The 18,333-nt window shown below is 37.1% G+C and overlaps 3 protein-coding genes across 3 annotated transcripts; 2 read left to right on the top strand and 1 right to left on the bottom strand.

The window, feature by feature from the left end:
• Nucleotides 1–1,801: 1,801 nt before the first annotated feature.
• On the top strand, nt 1,802–7,572 carry CBG02027 (the record flags this gene model as incomplete). Its single annotated transcript, XM_045239035.1, has 7 exons — nt 1,802–1,858; nt 1,908–2,101; nt 5,065–5,191; nt 5,522–5,623; nt 6,763–6,916; nt 6,970–7,060; nt 7,290–7,572. The coding sequence occupies 7 exons, from the start codon at nt 1,802–1,804 to the stop codon at nt 7,570–7,572; spliced, it is 1,008 nt and encodes a 335-aa protein (XP_045092010.1).
• A 1,276-nt stretch (nt 7,573–8,848) lies between these two features.
• Nucleotides 8,849–9,248, top strand: CBG02028 (the record flags this gene model as incomplete). Its single annotated transcript, XM_002643767.1, has 2 exons — nt 8,849–9,019; nt 9,069–9,248. The coding sequence occupies 2 exons, from the start codon at nt 8,849–8,851 to the stop codon at nt 9,246–9,248; spliced, it is 351 nt and encodes a 116-aa protein (XP_002643813.1).
• Nucleotides 9,249–9,762: 514 nt separating this feature from the next.
• Cbr-vang-1 lies at nt 9,763–12,847 on the bottom strand (the record flags this gene model as incomplete). Its single annotated transcript, XM_002643768.1, has 8 exons — nt 9,763–9,888; nt 10,467–10,635; nt 10,684–10,899; nt 10,981–11,423; nt 11,471–11,689; nt 11,743–11,875; nt 12,316–12,449; nt 12,689–12,847. 8 exons carry the CDS (start codon nt 12,845–12,847, stop codon nt 9,763–9,765), a joined length of 1,599 nt encoding a protein of 532 aa, XP_002643814.1.
• Nucleotides 12,848–18,333: the final 5,486 nt, after the last annotated feature.

The raw sequence follows: 18,333 nt of genomic DNA on the forward strand, positions 1-18,333 counted from the left end.
TTTCCCCTGTCTTCCATTATTCACTCCCCTCCCCCGGCAACATCCGGGTGTCGTTCTATTAGAGGTTTTTTCGGTATCTCTTCTATAAAAGATAGCAAAATTTGGTGAACAGTTGACTGACACATATTGGTAATATTATGATAAGTAATTTATCAGTTGACATATGTTTGATATCTTTCACAGGTTTCAAGACAATTAAGCTCAAGTTAACAGGCTTCTAGCAGAGAAGACACTGTACTCTTTATAACTTGTTTTCAATGCTCTCATGTTTTCTGAACCGTCAATTTTTCGATTTTTCTATTTCAAACTTTTTCGAGTTTTTCAAACATAACACCTCAAAAAAAATCCTCTACACCTGCCCTCGATTTTTGATCCAAGGTGAATCATTATGAAAACATTTGCCCCGCGTCCAGATTCGCAAAAAAGGAATCGTGATGATGTTTCATGTTGTATGTTTCGCAATGATTCAGAAAAGAGCCGAAAAAAGAACCAATAGAAAATATAGAAATCAAATCATGATTCTCAAAAGAAAAGCGAAGAGAAAAAAATGCCCAAAAAGGGGAATGAAAAAACAAAAGCATAGGAAAGTTTTTCTTTAACGGCGACCAAATGGGGAAGAACCGAACTTGGAAAAAAGCGGAAAAAACTGGGAAGGGACTGACCACGGGTGGCACTAAAAAGAGTGATAAATTGCTCAGAGAAAAAAAAGTGAATGGGGGTGAAGGGAAGCGGAAAAATGTGAGATGTTTGGAGAGAAGAGACCATGGAAAATAGAAAACTCCCATTCAAAATCGTGGTTCTTAGTGGAAGTTTCAGGGTTGGGAGATAGATGAGAGATCCGTTTAGAAGAGAAGAGATGGGACATTTTTCGGAATTTTTCTGGAGTTACGATATGCAGCCTGCCATGATCTTAAAAGTTCAAGCCCCGACGGCTGACATACACGCAAGACTGCAGGATTTTTTGGATTTTAGACCATAGTGTTGAATTGGTTTGTTATCAGATAATAGGAAATTTTGAATTACGCAAAATGAGAATTCTCCAAAAATCAAACTGTAAAAATTAGACTGCAAAATTATAATCTTAGAAACTTAGAGAGTATATTCGGAAAACAGCTGGGCTCTGAAAATTGCATCGAACTTATAAAAGTGAAAGTGCGAAAGCAGTACTGTATCGCTATCTTTCTTTTGAACCAGGTTGAGACCCCTTTCAGAATTGCTCGGCATTGGTATCCCAAAATTTTTTGCTAGGAAAAAATTTCGGGACAAACTGGAAAAAATCCGCGAACTGATTCTTAAGTATGGAAAATTTTGAAAAACCGGGATACAGTCAAATATTGGGTTTTTGTTTTTTAGCAAAAATTGAGTGTGACCATGTATTAATTTTTCAAGCCAGATATCTTCGAGAAAGATAATCAAAAACATGATATCTGAAAAAATGTTTCGAAATGACAAACTGGGCACATCACACATTTTATGAGAAAAGCGAAAATTCCGCATCTTTTCCAAATGATGAATTAAGTGAGAAAAGACCCAATTGCTGCGCTGCGCTCAATTGACAAAAGAAATTCATGAGAAATGACCGGGGGTAACAAGTGACGGGTGCATCAAGATCTTCTTCTTCTCCTTCCAATGGCCCCTCGAGCAAACGAACGCGCCGTCTGCGTCTTCACACTCTCACTGTGCGCTTCTCCAGAGAATAAGCTCATCGTCGTCGGCTGCGCATTGATTTTTGCCAAGAACAGATCCTCTTCTCCTTTTTCACTACTCTCCTCACAACACTTAAAGTCAATAGAAGTCGGATATGGAATCCTTATTTTTCAAAATCGTTTGCATCGGGTTTTTCATCACTTGTATAACAGTAAGTCACTTCACATTTTCCGGTAAATAAAATTTAAAAATCATCGCAGGTTTTCTACGAAGAAGTCGCAGAATTTGTACAATTTCAAGCATATGGCAATCCTTTCTGGTTGAATGTTTCGCAAGAATGCAGTTGTGATGGCGGGAAAACAAGGAATTGTTATCCACATCCGGATGACTCACAATTGTGCGGCAAATGTTTCGTAACATGTCCAGAATTGATGGAAAAAGAAGAGCAAACGAGGTTAGATTTCTCTATTGTAAGGGACCATTTGGGAAAGATTTTGAAAAAAAAATCAAAGATTCCAAAAAAAGAACTTAAAGTCGAACTGACCTTGACGGTGAAGACCACTCTTTAATTTTCAATTTTGTTTGAAACATTGATGAGACAACGGGGATGTCGCCACCTGCTCTCATCTCTTTTCGTTTGCTATTTGGACGCCAACTGACCCTAGAAAACCTTGCAAACATTGAAAAAGTCATTGTAAAAAAAGAATTGGTTAGAAAATTGGATTTATGATGGATGGATCCGGAGGTTTGTAGAAGACTAGAAACGAATAAAATCCCATTTAGTAAAAATTATAGAAAATCAGTTGCCTATAAAAGTTTGCTCGTTTAATTTTTTAATTTTTGCTAGTAACACATGAATTTCGCCGCTTCGGACAGAATCTAAAGTTTTCCGGTGTGGCGGCCCGGATCAAACTTCGAAAAAATAATGTTTTAAAAATTAAAACATTCAAGATATTTTGAAAATTTTGAAACCAGTAGGAAAGTTGAGTTTTGTAGCAAAACGGCTTTAAAAAGGTATTCGATATTGAATAGTTTGAGATTAAGGAATTTTCGTAACTAGTTTACTTAAAATCTTTATCTATATCTGTCGTAGTCTTGGCTCCATCATAAAATAATGTTTTTCTCGAAACAATACGCCTTATTGCGAAATAACGCTGTCTTGAGAAATGATGTAGGTTCCTTGTATTAGGTTGGATGCAGAGGTGCACGGACAGCACACTCGTACACATTCGGACAGTTGTCAATTTCGGACATGTCCCGTTGTCCGAAAGTGTCCGAGTGGCTTGTCCGTGGAACTCTGGTTGGAAGGAAAGTAACATCCCATTTTTCATTTGTGATTAACACAAGAACAAGAATTATCTAATATTGACAGTACGCACCGTCGTGGTGCAGGACATGCTGACAATACTCAAGTAACCATCCCTCCAAAAGCCAGCTGGTTGCGACTCAAAGTATTTTTTTAGTGCAGATTTTATGTCATTTACAGTCTTGAACTATTTCCCTCCAGATGATGTTGCATATCTCCTAATAACAGTTGTCAACTTCGGACATTTCCCGTTGTCCGAAAGTGTTTGAGTGGTCTGTCCGTGGATCTCTGGTTGGAAGGAAAGTAACTGTCCATTTTTTAATTCGTGAATAACACAAAAACAAGAATTATCCAAGATTAGCAGTATGGTCCAGGACATGTTGACAACATTCAGATAACTTGTGGATACCATACCTCCTAAAGCCAGCTGGTCGCGACTCAAAGTATTTTTTTCAGTCCAGATTTTATCTCATCTACAGTGTTGAACTATTTCCCTCCAAATGACGCATATCTCCTAATTATTAAAAATAAAAGACCCAAACCAAGAGTTTGAGAGGGCGTAAAGAAGAACCGCCCAGCTGAAGCGGCTCAGATCTTACTTGACTTTCCGTGGAACATAGGATATCGCGTCATTCAAGGAAAGACAATTCAGTCCTAAGCCGCTTTGAATGGACGGCTGTCCACGTTTCTTAAACTCCAGACTTGACCCTTTTATTATTAATTATTGAGATATGCAACGTCATCTGGAAGGAAATTGATTTTGCACGGTCCATGAGATAAATACGGCACTGAAGACATACTTTGATTCGCGGTCAGCTGGCTTTTTGAAGGATGTCATTCACAAGATACCTAAATGTTGTGAGCATGTCGTGGACCACAACGGTGCATACTGTCAATCGTGGATAATTCTGATTTTTGTGTTATTCACGAATTAAAAAAATGGACATTCACTTTCCTTCCAACCTAATATTGAAGTCTTTCTAATTAATGATTTTTCTGAAAACAAACCCCCTTAAATTCAAAGTTTGAGTATTTTTTTGGATTTTTTGAAGATCCAAAATATTTCATTAAATGAAAAAAATTCAAAATCTGCTTTCCATTCAAAATTGTGATCGATTTCTCACATATTCTGTCAATTTGGATGGTATCTCGTATAACATGAGTTTATTTTTTCGGTTTCCAATATATGTAAAATGAACTTGAAGTTTTCATTTTTTCCTTGACTCAGGATTTTTCAATAATTTACAGAAAAAAAATGTTTTCAGTTGGCATTCCGGCCATTTTGACGATTTGCGGTAGTCCGGTTCCGATGTTTTGATCATTTTTAGATGTCCGGAGCATGACTGTCAAGTTTCCCATTACTTTGAAATCTATGAAAGATGTGCAACAGACCTATATTAAAAACTTTGCATTCTCAGAGTTTTTATTTGCCGATTTTTGAAAGATACCCCTTTTGTCCCTGTGTGATGCAAAACTTCCAATCTAGTTATATTTTAAACTCCCGAAAAGTTTCAAACTGATCGGAAACTTGACAACCCAGCCCCAGCCCCTTGCTAATCTGTCAAATTGACCGGGATATCAACTGAAAAATGAGTTTTTGTATATCTTATTCACCCGTACTGTATCTCCTAATTCATACACATAACAAAATTTTATTTCCAAATGTGTTTCCCCTTTTAACTTTGTCCTAAATTTGGCACTTTGATACGTTTGATTCTTGTCCCTACGCTTTCCTTTTTTCATCACCCCCAAAACTTGTACCCGACAGTTTTGCTTATGATCCATCATCACCGCCTGCAAATATTTAGACTTCTGATCTATCATCTTTTCCGGTCACATGACAAAAAATATATATTTTCGGAAAGTCCCCGTATCTCTAGTTTGTAACCCCTAAAACCATCTGTGAACGTTAACACAGAATGAAAATGATATTGCACGTTTCGATCAAGGTAGCACGCCAAATGTGTCGGTTCAGTTATAACAGAGATCACCCAGATTGATAGGAGTGATCTTTCGAATTCGCCTTTTAGTCACAACTCTTCCTCGATCAAAAACTATAGTTTTCAATAACACACAATTCATCATTAAAAATAATACAAATACGATTGCAGGTCCGATGACCTTGTGTTTGGGCTGTCTGCCTCTATGAATGATGTCAACCGGCTTCTGGTGCTCATCGCTTCGATCCATCGAAACTTCCCAACGACAAAGTTGATTATCTTTGATCATGCCAACGGGGTTCGTTCAGTATCTGTATTTTCGTGTCCGACGGTTTTTATCACGTCGAGGTCATTCTTTGTCAGGGAAAAAAAAACCCATCAAACCCAGTTAATTTTCTTGATCTACCGTGTATGTGTTGATGAGAAAAGAAAGATGGTAGGAAAATTCTCATATGATACCAACAAGGCTTGCAACTAAACAAAACTGATGTTAAGTTATGAAAAAGAAACATTGACAATCAGTTGAAAAGGAAAACAAGATATGAACAGTACAAAGTAAAGAAAAAGACAGTTTTTGTGAATCAAACATCGTAAGGCAAAAATCATCAGAAGTTATACTTTATTTCAGACCGCGCTGGAGAGTCAATTAATCAGTATTAGAAATGTGGAAGTGGTGAATTTCAAAAATAGGGGAAATGGGAAAGCGGCGAGCACACCATTTTATTTGAAGGTGAGGTGGAACTATTGATGAAGGCAACAGAACATCATAAAGATCGAGAAAACTCTTTTTCGGTAGTTTTACTGATAATTATATGATGATAGATTTGACAGGTTAAAATTTACCGAAATTTTCTGGTAAACACTTTTGTCCACGAGGACTACACGAATGTATTTTTCTAATTATTTTTCCTATTATGCTGGTTTTTTGACTTTTTCAGAACCGGTCCTTTTAGAACCACAATGTTGCAGAAGCGTGATGTTTCACAACCACAACGTTTTTTAGCCTCGGCGCTGTAGAACCACGACGTTTCAGAACGGCTATTTGCCAATCGTTTTGTAACAGTCAGTTTTGCAACGTCGTCGTTCTAAAACGTCACTGTTCTGAAACATCACCCTTCTAAAACATTGCGGTTCCAAAAAAACCGGTTCTGAAAATTCATGGTTCTGTAACGTCCTGGTTTTGAAACGTCAAGGCTATGAAACCTCGCGGTTCTGAAACATCAAGCTTCTAAGAATTCACGGTTCTAAAATGAAACTTCACGGTTTTGTAACAGTTAGGAAATTCGATAGTTCTGAAACGTCCGGTCAAAAAAATCGGGAAAATCACAAATTTACGGGTAAAGGTACGGAAAAATACGGAAGATTTGTCAAAGTTGACTTACAGCATTTCATAATTTCCAGTTCAACATGTTTTTCAAACCAAAACCATCTTCAAAGTTTGTAACACAAACAATTGCCACACTTTCAAAAAATGCTTGAAGTTAAAAAACACGCATCATGAAAACTGTCATTTTTAGAACCATTTTACTAATTTTAGATCAATGTTTTGATTTTTGAAAAAGTTCATCTAGACATTTTTGATCCGAAATGATATCACTTTTAGCTAAAACAATAAATCTTAAATCAGCATATCTCTCCGAGATGATGATTTATTCAAAACAAGAAATGATTGTATTATGATGACAAAACTTTTTGAACTAAGCCATTCCCAGAGATCCAATGGGTTCAAGACCACTTCGAAACGTCACTAGCACAGTGATCTAGGGTGCTAGTCAGAAACGAACGATACTACGTCACAAGTTTATTGTAGATCAGAAACGTTGTTCGCAGATGGGATTCTTCTGTTTCAATGGTTTTTCTCATTTCCAGGAGATCCTTACTCATCACTCAAACGTACTGTGGTTGACTCATGACTTGGAAATTCTGAATACCAAACTGATGCAAGCCGGACCGTTCAGACGATCGTCCAAATACGCGATCACATACATTTCACATGATAAACGTCGAAAAGTCACGTCTTCTGGTAGGGAACTGATTGTTCTTTGGGCGATCATGAAAAAGACACATACATTATAGGCTATCGTCCGTACTTCCCCTCCAGTTCGTTGATGCCTCACTTCCCGATGGCCGTTTTATTGAAGAATGATGCTATAAGTCTGATCAGATGGTAAGACAACTCAGAGAACGATCAGGATTCCCCTCTTATCAGAGCCTTATTGCATAGAGATTACAAAGTTCCATTGAACATTTTAGTGTCTTCTTTTCTAACACTTTGTTTTCAAAAGTCGTCGTCGTCGTCCGATCTAATGATTTCTTGAACGACTGTCTTTTGACACCCGACGAAAAACGAAAAACACGGTCGTGTGTGACGTCGTAAAATAGTGTACGATTTCCAGGGTGGAAAAATGCGCTGAGACGCCCGAATGCTGGAAATGTGATACATCATCAGGCGTGATCGAGGATTGCACATGGATGGTGTTACATCAAGTGGCGTCAGATGCAAAACAATTCAGATTTCTGGGAGACACCGCGGGGACAATCAATAAACAAACTTGGGGACCACCGGAATGCGATTTCTACTGCACCATGTGGCTCATACTGGTCACTGTAGTTGCAGTAGTGTCTTTTGGGATACTAGCTCTTGTTCTTCTCAAAAAGTCAACTAAGAAAACAAATTGATATAATAATTGACATATGTATTTCGTTTTGTACTCCACAAATTACAAAATCTCACCAAATTTTCAACTGGTCTTTATTACACTTTCAGATTTTTTCAAATAGGTATTTTTTGCAATAAATTTTTTCTAATTTCAAGTTTTCGTTTTTCAAGGTAATGGTGTCATTTCTGAAAATGTTCTTTGGTAAGAGAATGGATCAAAACTTAAGCTTTGGAAAGTTTTGGCTTAGAAGATAAGCTTGCCTCCTGAATATAAAATAGATTTCCTGCCGTTTTGAACGTTTTTAGAAGCTCGGCTTACGAATTTTCAATCACCTTGAAAATTTCAGAGCGTATAAACAACTCTAGATTGACAATATTGTATTTAAATTTCTTTTTAAAAAGGGTGTCGTTGAGTAAATGGCAAATAACTGAAAATCTAGAAATTTTCAAAAAGTTCTATGAATGCAGAGTTTTCGATCTAGGTCTGTTTTAGACCCGCCGAAGTTTTCAAATTGTTCGGAAACTTGACAGCCGAACTCCAAGATCCTGAAACTTGTCAAAATGTACGAAAATCATATACGTTTCGTGTTTCTTATGAACCGACTTATTGTTGAGCTCCAAATTGACACTTCGGGAAAATTCTTAATAAGGGGAATACTGTAGATCAAATTGCAAATGTTCTTCCTACTGGAAATTTACCCAATAGAACAGAATTTATTTTTGGATGATCTGAAAAACAAATTTCTGTTCTACACTAATTATGAACTGTTTGTGTTAATCTTTAAAAGTTCAGAGACAAATTTAATTTAAAAATAACACATTTTCCAACTATTGGAAAATTATTATTTCAATAACAATCGAATTCAGGTTTATTTTGTTTACTACTCCACATCATTTGCTTCCTTTTTTTTCGTATTCCAAAACAAAGCTGGAAAAAACCGAAACCAAACAATTTGCATCATTTTTTGAATCAAATGGTCGTAATAGGTTTTATCGGAGAGATGACAAAGCCCAAAGTTCAAACATCTTCACTTCTCTGCCTTCTCGTCTCTGTTATGTGTCGTCGCCTCGTGTGACAGTATGATACCACCCTTTTCTGATAGTGTAAAAAGAGAAGAAGTCGTCGTGTGTCCCTCACCTAATTCTATTTCGTCGTTTTGTGTTTTTCTTTCGATCCTCTATTATCATATCTTTCTATTTAAACCGGCGCATCTGTCAGTTGTAAACTATCATCTCCACCTCCCCCTTCTCTCTTGTCTCAACTTCCGTATTCAGCCCAATCTTCAAAAGTTCGTCATGCTGTCACAGATATTCCGTCAGATCCTTTTCTTCAACCTGATCGTCACAATCGTCTCATCGATGAGTCTTCTCGATGCCTACAGATCCGAGAAGCTAACACGCCGTCGGTTAGGCATGCAGAACACCGATTTCCGTCCGATTCTTCATTTACGCGGGGAAGACGATTGGGTAAGCAACTTAGGCTATTTTGGAATCAATTTTCGTATTTTTTTTAAAGCAAAAACAGATCAACGACAACTTCTCGCCAAACCAGTTCATGGACGAGAATGGTATCGTCTACGATATGGATCCAACCATCAACGACAGAATTTCCACGTTTTTCAACAGTCAGAGAATCACAAACAGCAGATTCGGCAGAAAGAAGAGAAGTCTCATCTTCCCAAGACTTTTCATCTGAAGTCTTCAGCCGCCGTTTTTTTTTCATCGTATCGTCTTATCAATTTTAACTTTTTCTTCTTTACACCATACTCTCGATTTGACATGTTCTCTTCTTAGTGATGTGTTACGGGTATTTCTCGATGTACATCTATCCCCATGCTAAGTCACCCAAACAAATTATTCCAAACTTTCCGATCTCAAAACGATGCTTTTGATCCATGTCTTAATAAATAATCACATTTCATTATTAACCAGAAATTGAAAAATTAAAGATTTGAAAAAAAAATAAAGCAGAATAAAACACACAGACCATAAATCAAACTAAAGATGTACATAAAGAACAAAGACGTGATTTCAGCAAAAAAAAATGTCAGAAAGTTTTTTTTCGGTCAGATGGAACCCGTATACAGTAACATCAAGGGTGAAGAGGACAATTAATTACAAAAGGCAGTGGATAAGAGTGTGAGAAGACATTGATAATGACAGTATGAAATAGACAGGTATAGGGGGGTTCAAAATTGTTAGATTTCGATTTAGACAGCCGACTCGTTGCTAATCTTCAGCGAAAACTTCTCGCTTCCCGATTTGGCTTGTTCCGTTAGGTTGAAGAATGGAATGCTTGTGATTGTGCAGACAAGTTGTACTCCATAGTCGACATCCTGAATATATATATTATTAATTTTTGAAAGTTCCAATTTTGGAAAGTGGCATATTTCTTATAAAAGAAATCACATTCATGAGCCTTGGACTTTATATATTTGATGTGGAAATTTTTAAAAGATTCACTGAATTTTAATTTTTCTTTGTTCAAATTTATAAATTTTGACTGAAACGTCAGGTTTGTCTTTTTTTAAGAAATTCAGTCAGAAGGATCTTTCTAATAGTTGAAGGAAGTTTATTTTGATACAAAGTCAAAATTATCACCCTAACGGAAGCTTGACAGTATTCTTGTGTCCGAAAAACCGAATCGGAATAGGTTCAGGTTCCAAAAACAATTGGTGTCAACCAGCAATGAACTATGAGAATTCCAAAAATACCAAAAACCTATTTTGAAAATTTTCTGATATTCAGAATTATTTAAAGTTTCTAAGCTTGACCGAATATTAGAAATTATGCAGTATTTTTACAATTCTGATACTGAAACATTACTAAAACTATTTCAAATATCACGAATTCCACTGCCCAGAATCTTCTGTGAATTCGAATTCACGAACTTCAAAGTAAAAAAACCACTAACCGAATTATGCGACTTGAGCACCAGATACGTTCCATGCTGCACACCCGAGCTCACTGACTCGTCACAAATCACCGACCATTTCGACTCTGTGATGGTTTCTCGATGTGGGATGCGGTCGCTGAAGAACCGTTGAAGGAAGGTTCGATGAGAGAGTTTCAGAGTGAGGCATCTGGAAAAATAGCTTTAAATTATGGGCCTCTGTTTGAAATTTAGGTACCTCTCAATGTGTCTGGTGACTTCAGCTGATGGGTGTCTCGACTGGAGACGTGTCGTTTTCAAGTACTTTGTCAGTGGTCGGACGATCCAAGTGAAGACGTTTTGAGCAGCGGTGAGCGAGTCCATTTGATTGTTCATTCCTGTTTTCTGTCCGTTGCCATCGGCACTATTTTGGACATGAGCAAATGCGTCTTCTGTGGCAGCCATCAAGCGGTACCTGGAAACATCTTTTGTGTGGATCGGTGTTTTTAAGCCAAAAATTTTCTAAGTGATATTCAAATATTAAAAAAAAACTCACTTTCTCTTCTTGACTCTCTTCTCAAAATCAAGTTCCTCTTGCATAACCTCATTGTACCCTCCAATCCTTCTCCGAGCCGCTGCTTCCATCAACGCCCGAGTGTTAACCTCACTAACGGTCTCTTGTCCTCCGAACTGCTCAATATTGTACATTTTGAATCCAGCAGTTCCCCCCTGCATTCCAGATTGTTTAGCCACAGCTGTCTGTCGTGCGTTGTCCAGGTGAATGTTGAATGAAGAGAATCTGGTTGTGTAGAATCTCAAGATTTCTGTTGCTGCTTCTTGAATCGATCCGGCTCCGATGTTGAGTGTGTGCATCTCACCATCTGGGTCACGAACAATTGTAACGATGAACTGAGAACGGAGTCTACGGAGCTCCAGAAGCACCACTGAGAGGTAATGTGTCCAAAGGAGAGCATCCAAGAGAGATGTGGAGTAGGAAACCTGAAACCGTGGGAATCCTGACACCATTTCAAATGATGAAAACTCACGATATACTTGTAGTTGTCGTATCTTTCAAACATTATTCTGACAATGTAGAATAGCCAAAAAGCGAACAAAATGAACATGACCAAAAAAGTCAAAGCTGCTCTCACGAAATACAATCTTGGCATATCCGCCATGGCCTTCCTCCAGTAGAGCACTCCAATTGCAATCACCAGGAAAATCGTTTTAATAGCCATTAAAAATAAAAGACCTTCACAATCGACCTGCAATCCATCACGATTAATTCGCTTCAATTGAAATTGGCACTACTACTCACGTCACATTGAATTGCCGGCATGCTGAAGCCAAACTGTGGAGCGATAATTGGCAGCGAGGACATTATCGGCGCGCTGACCACGGATATAATGCATAGGAGAGTGGATGCAAGGAGCCATACAAAACGAGAGCATCTGAAATGAACGAATTTATAGATTTGAAGGATTTTAAATACAGTAGTGGTCAAAAAATTATGAAAAATCACAATTTTCCAGTGGATTTCAGTTGATTTCAGGTCATTTTTAACATTTTCAGGAGCCTTGAAAACTTTGTGTTCACAGAATTTTTTAAAAATTTTCAGTTTTTCATATTTTTGCTAATTTCTGAAGACATCTTTTTTGGGCGTTTCAGTATAAAAACAGGAAAAAACAGGTATCCTTCAAAAATCGGAAAATAGCTCAAAAACTAGAAATTTATAAAAAATCCTGTAAATTCAAAATGTTCAACCTAGGTCTGTTTCACAGCCTCTGAAGTTTTCAAAATAATCGGAAACTTGAGAGCCGAGCTCCAGAATCTTGAAAATAGCCGAATTGCTGAAAATCGAGTGAAAAACGCGGTACTGTAAATGACTCACTTTCTTCCAACAACTCGACTCATCGGTGGCGCGTACAAAACCTTCTCTTCCATTGTGTAAGAGTCGGTGGTCATACCAGTTAGTACTGTGGTGTTATCAGCCCAGTCCTCGTTCGGTGGAGCTATCTTCTGACCCTGAAATGAGAGAATGAGTTGGTTGTTCTCTATTGTTACGCTATTTTACTAAGGGTTGGTCCTATGAGGTACGATAAGATAAGGAACCAGGTGTTTCTGAATTTACCGTAGCACTTGTATGTTTGTAAGGGATAAGATAGAGGTTTGGAACTCCGTTTGAGACTCAAACGAAGTTTGATAAGATAGGAAAACCCATTTCTCTCTAACTAATTTTTAAAAATCCAAATAATAATAATTACCTCACTGGCAATCGCTGAGAATTTCGGTATGAACGGCTCTCCAATTTCCGATTGTGCGTATCTTGGTCGTAGCTGCTTTTTGTGCCCCTCATATCGAAATCCTCCAACACAACTTCTGGTGTCCTTGGGGAGTTTTCTGCTGCCGTCCAGGTAGGACATTCTACCTAAAAATTTGGGAATTTTGGAAAATTTTAAAATAGAAGCAATCAACAAAAACGGAAAATATCGAAGAAATCGGATGTCGGAAGGACCAAAATGAATGAGATGTATAAAATGAGCTCGAGGGAGGGGCCGGACACGCCGACGTCATAACATTTTCGGGCCCCAAGCACACACCCTAACCACAAGTAAACGATCCATCCACGATCAATGACAAACGAGTGGACAGCGGCAAACCGAGGGGAGGGAAGAAGAGAGAGGGACCCCGAAAAGAAAATAACCTCTAACACATTATGCATCGTCCTCGTCGTCGTCTTCTTTGACTGCTTGCCCCAAACACAGCCCATTCGTTCTGTGTGTGCGTATGAGTGGCGTGGTCAAAAGACGTAGGGTGAATGGGAGGATGGTGGACAACGACGACTGGCAGGGATGAGAGCGTGAGTGTCGCGTCGGGCCGATCTGGACCCCCCCCCACCAGATGCGGGCGTATTTTTCGAAAAACCAGACGAGGAGCTCTTCCCAGAGTTGTCCATCTCCTCCCAATGGTCGTCAATTACACCAAGAGGACACACTCTTACATCCACACACTTATTGGTGATTTCCAAAGATTTCAAAAAAGACTTTTGTCTTTTGGAAATGGGCTCGCCAGCTGAGAAACATCTCGAGCTGACAAATTGCCCACACTGTAAAACATGGGAAGACATAAAACTTTGAAAAAAAACCACACTAACACTTTGGGTATCTATAGCAAACAAAATTCAAAGAGGCGTAAACCAGACAAGTCGGCGTTGGGGTATAGAAAAGCTAAGAAGAAAAGAAACAATAAAATTAGCATTAATCCGTTAAGAAATCAAAAGAGGGGATGCAAGAGAGGTGGCCTAAGTAGAAATAAGACGCACAATGACAAAGATGAGTGGGTGCAAATGGTGAGAAAGGTGATGTGGGGTGGCAAGGAAAAGGTATGCAGTGTGTGTGAGCGAGACGGGGGTGATGGCGTAACTATTGTATCTCAATAGAGCACTGTTGCAGTTTTCACACCATTTATAAGACGACGTGTCCTGTGGGAAGGCTAATAAAAATCAATGTGGAAATGGGAAAAAATCAATGGTAGTGGTAATCGCTTGTTGGACTAGACTACGCAATGACAGGTGGTGGAGATTTCCATTTCACATAGAAGAAAAAAACATTAAACGAGCAACTAGAAATGTTTTTTAGAAGTTTCGAGGACTTGAAAATCGAAATCATTAACGATTCAGATTATCTACGAGATCGCAGTCTGTGCATTTTCATAATGCTTTGAAAATTCCTGGTTTTTCAGCTGTTTGCCTATTTCCGAAAAACAGTTTTTTCGTGTTTACAGTACAAAAGCGAGCAATGGCAAAGTGATCGAAAACTTGTCCACCGAGTTCCAGACTTTTGAAAATGATCAAAATAGCCGAAAATCGACTGAAAAAAAGTATTTTTTATATCTTATTGTAAAAACTATCTTCCAAGAATCTATTTAAAAAAAAGTCAAGGAATCAAAGTTTATTGCATTTTCACAGTAAAAACGAGTTATATTATTACGGGAACGCAGTATTACATGAACGCTCATTATTCAAATATAATTATAGTTTACTTTGATAAATTTTAAAGCATAATAAAAACTGTATTGCTGTATAACCTGTTAGAAAAGCTTTTCTAATAAAGGGTTTCCCGTATAAGACCCTTCCGGGGTACTTTGAAACAATAGAATCCTCTGTCCTTACAATTTTCGTTTTTCTCAAGGATTCGAAATTTAACTGTCAGTCGAATTGGATAACTGCCATTTCGAGGAACACCGTTATGATTTTCATTTGTATGACTTTTTACTCACGATAATGGCTGTTCAATTTCAGAAATTGATCAAAAATATCTGAAGAACATTTCGACTATCTTCTCAAAACTTTTACAAACACCGAATACGTTTTTGTTATACTACTGCATAAATTTTACGAAATTATTGAATTTCTATTAATAATATAACAGCAACTGCAGTAAAAAATGAACTGTGAACAAAAGATTTTAGATCTGATTTGAATACTATTCGTTATGATTTTAGCCTTAATTAGAACTTGAAACATCTGAAACTACAGTAAAGTACTCACCAAGAATATTTTGATAGACCACGAAGATTGAAAATTATGTTTGAAATTAGTAAAGAAGTTTAGAATACTCTCTGCTAGTAACCTTGAAAAGAAAAACAGTAAATGTTGTTACCGTAACACTACAAGGATGACCCTCCCCTTTAATTTTAGTTCTGGGTCAATTAACTTTGGATTTATTAAATTTTATAATTATCATAAATATTTCGTACGTTGAAATCTATTTGATAATCTCTACAGAAAATGAGATTTATTGGCTCAAAGTTGACGAACTGGGTGTCCGTACATTGAAAGAAAATAGTATTTTGAATGAACAGCGTGTGATAATAAAGATCATCTGTCGTTTTAAAACCTGACAAATTGCAAAATATGGTCTGCCACGGACAATGGACATGCGACAACTATTACGAGAAAAAGGTACCGTAATCTTAATGTTGGAGCGTTATGAAATAACCGATTTATTAGTGACGAAAATGTTTTCAACGATATTTAGTTATGGGTTAAATTATGAATCAAGCTTGTTTTTCTATTTGCAGTCCATTTTTTTCATTTAACAAGGTTTTTTTTGTTTTTTCTTTAAAACAACCACTACAAAGAATACCCAAAACTAGTAACCTAACTCGAAGACAGAATATTGCGGACCAACTAACCCAAAAACATGGATCATCTGGATAAATAAAAATTAGTTACAGAACGAATACCAGAGAAATAACCCAGAAAGTACTCATCTTCGCTCCAAATGAAATGCAATGAAATACAGTACGACATGCTCAATTTATGCAAATTTGTGAGTAGAGAGCTCCAAACAGCTCCGACCTTCAGAGCACTATGGTTTAATTTCTGATTCTCTAAACATTTCAAACCGACTACTATAGCTTTTCAGTATTCGATTACATTAAAGTGTTCAATACTAAATGACACCGATACCGTGAGAATTGATTACGGGGAATGGGGGAGTGTTCTAAACACATAAATTTGAAATACCGCAGACTCAATCGGAGCATGAAGATAAACATTGAGAGGGAGTATGCAACCATGAATAGGACATGAACATTCATTTACTAAATAAAAAAATGTGTACGGTAGCCAAAAGAAAACGGAAACTCATTGTTCCCACACCCTTTGTTGCATGCAAATACTCGCCCAACATTGTTCATTCCCTCATTCAACTTAATGTTATACCACGCATAAGGTTATCAAGGGACCAGTGGTTGGTCCCCTGAGTAAATAGTCCCCGTCGGCATTTTACGAGTACAGATGATAAGTTTCGGACGAAGATGTGATAAAGATAAGGTTAATAGTTAGGGTCAATAAAGTTGACGAAAGCGGGAGGAGAGAGACCTGTGGAAATGTACGATTGAAGATAAAATCTTTAAGAGGCCGATTTGGAAGAATCGGGAAGGATTGTTGAAAAGAAAAAAAGTACAGCCATTTTTCATCCGAAGAAAATAACATGACCTCGATCTATCGGATAAAACTGAACGGGTTTGGAAATTGGTTTTATATGAATATGAAATATAGGACTTCAATAGATCAATAACGTGCAGACTCCGTATGAACGGATGAATGACGACTTCTGAGAGCAATGCTTGTGGTGGTGACCCCTAACACCTGGTATTTTATGGTCGGCTTGGCCTCAGAATGTCCTTTTGAATTCCTCATGCCTATGAAAAAAAGCACTCCGTTACACTTTTATGGATCTCTTTTCTTTTCTTCACATCATATACTGAACCAGTTTTCAAATTGGGGGGTCGAAACAAATGTTGTGTTGTTCGGTAAGCTATGTCTTCGGTACTTGTATGATGTCAAGTGAATTCGTTTCTTTATTAGGGGAAACGAGGCAATAACATTTCGGAGTTGTTTCGTGTTGAACAACGTTTGTGTTGATCCTTAATCACTTTAGAAGTCAATTGTAGTATTTGTAGGAGAGAATCTCATTTTTAAAAGTAATTGTTTTTCAAATCGCTCAGGTAAACGTGTAGTTCTAAATTACAGTCCTGATTTTGATTCTCCAAAATTAAAACGTTTAGGTGTATTAATTTTGAAACTCAACCATTTACTAGAATTTTCGCAAATTGATAACCAATTTGAAAATTGTGATTTTTGAAAAGCTTATTCAAGTATTAATTGTTTTTCAAACACAAACTGTCTACAAATTCGTGAGAATTTTTTTTTGAACACAGTTTTTAATTTCGGGAGTTTTGTAAAACCAAAATTCGCTCTATCACCCGTGTCCGTAATGAGTACAAATTACAAACTAAGGACTCGTCAGGCGCATGTAAACAGCAAACTACCGTAACCGTTCCTCTATTTTTTCATTTTTTGAATTTTCATTATTTTAAATCAATTTTTCCGATTCGCATCGAACAAAAATTATCAAAAATGAATACGATATGCGATATATGCTTAAAAATACGGTAATTCTTGCGCCTTTAAATTCTTTTGCACTTTTATATGCGCTTTTCACATGACCGTAATTAAATTCACAACTGGTCTTAATTTTTAATATTCAAAAATATACAAATACCGTATTTCTTCTAATAGAAGCCCACCTCTAATAGAAGCCCACCCCGCAAGGTGCTTCGAAAAATAGAAGCCCACCCTCTAATAGAAGCTCATGGGCGTCTATTAGAGAAAATTCGATGATTAAAAATTTCAGAATTTTTGGAACTGGTATTTTAGAACTTGAAAATTTCTCAATTTCTGATATACAAAATCCCTGAATTTTGTATTTTGAGATTCTGGAATCTCAGAATTTCATCAATTCCGAATTTCGGAGTTTAAAATTGCAGAATGAAAACTTCGAATTCGAAAGAAAACCTCGAAGTTCAGAATTCTTAACTTCCGAATTGCCAAATTTCTGATCTTTTGAACAAATTTTTTTTGAAAATTAATCATTGAAAAATAGAAGCCCACCCTCTAATTGAAGCCCACCCTGAGAGAGAGAGAGAGGTTGAAAAATAGATGTCCATGGGCTTCTATTATAGGAAATACGGTACACTGAAATCGAAAATTATAAACTGAATACTCATCATAAAATGGAAATTATTCAATCAGGTGAAAAATATTTTATACCTCTCACTAGAACTAAATTCGGTCAAAATTGTTGTTTAGGGGACCCTTCTTTTTAATTGATAAACTATCCATCATAATATCACCAATGTTTCATTAGTTTATAGTTTTCTGAAATCTTTCAAAGCAACCAAGAAAAATCGGCTCACATTTTTGAATTAGGGGACCCTTCTACTACAGGTTTCATGGTAACAGGAGCTTTTTATATTGTCTCATCTGCTAATTACAAGCTGTTTTATGTTTTCAGAATTTGCTGGTTTTATTCCTTTCAAATGAATTCTATAATTTCTC

This window comes from Caenorhabditis briggsae, assembly GCF_000004555.2.
Source record: "Caenorhabditis briggsae complete genome, chrX, whole genome shotgun sequence".
In the NCBI taxonomy this organism is placed as follows: domain Eukaryota; kingdom Metazoa; phylum Nematoda; class Chromadorea; order Rhabditida; family Rhabditidae; genus Caenorhabditis; species Caenorhabditis briggsae.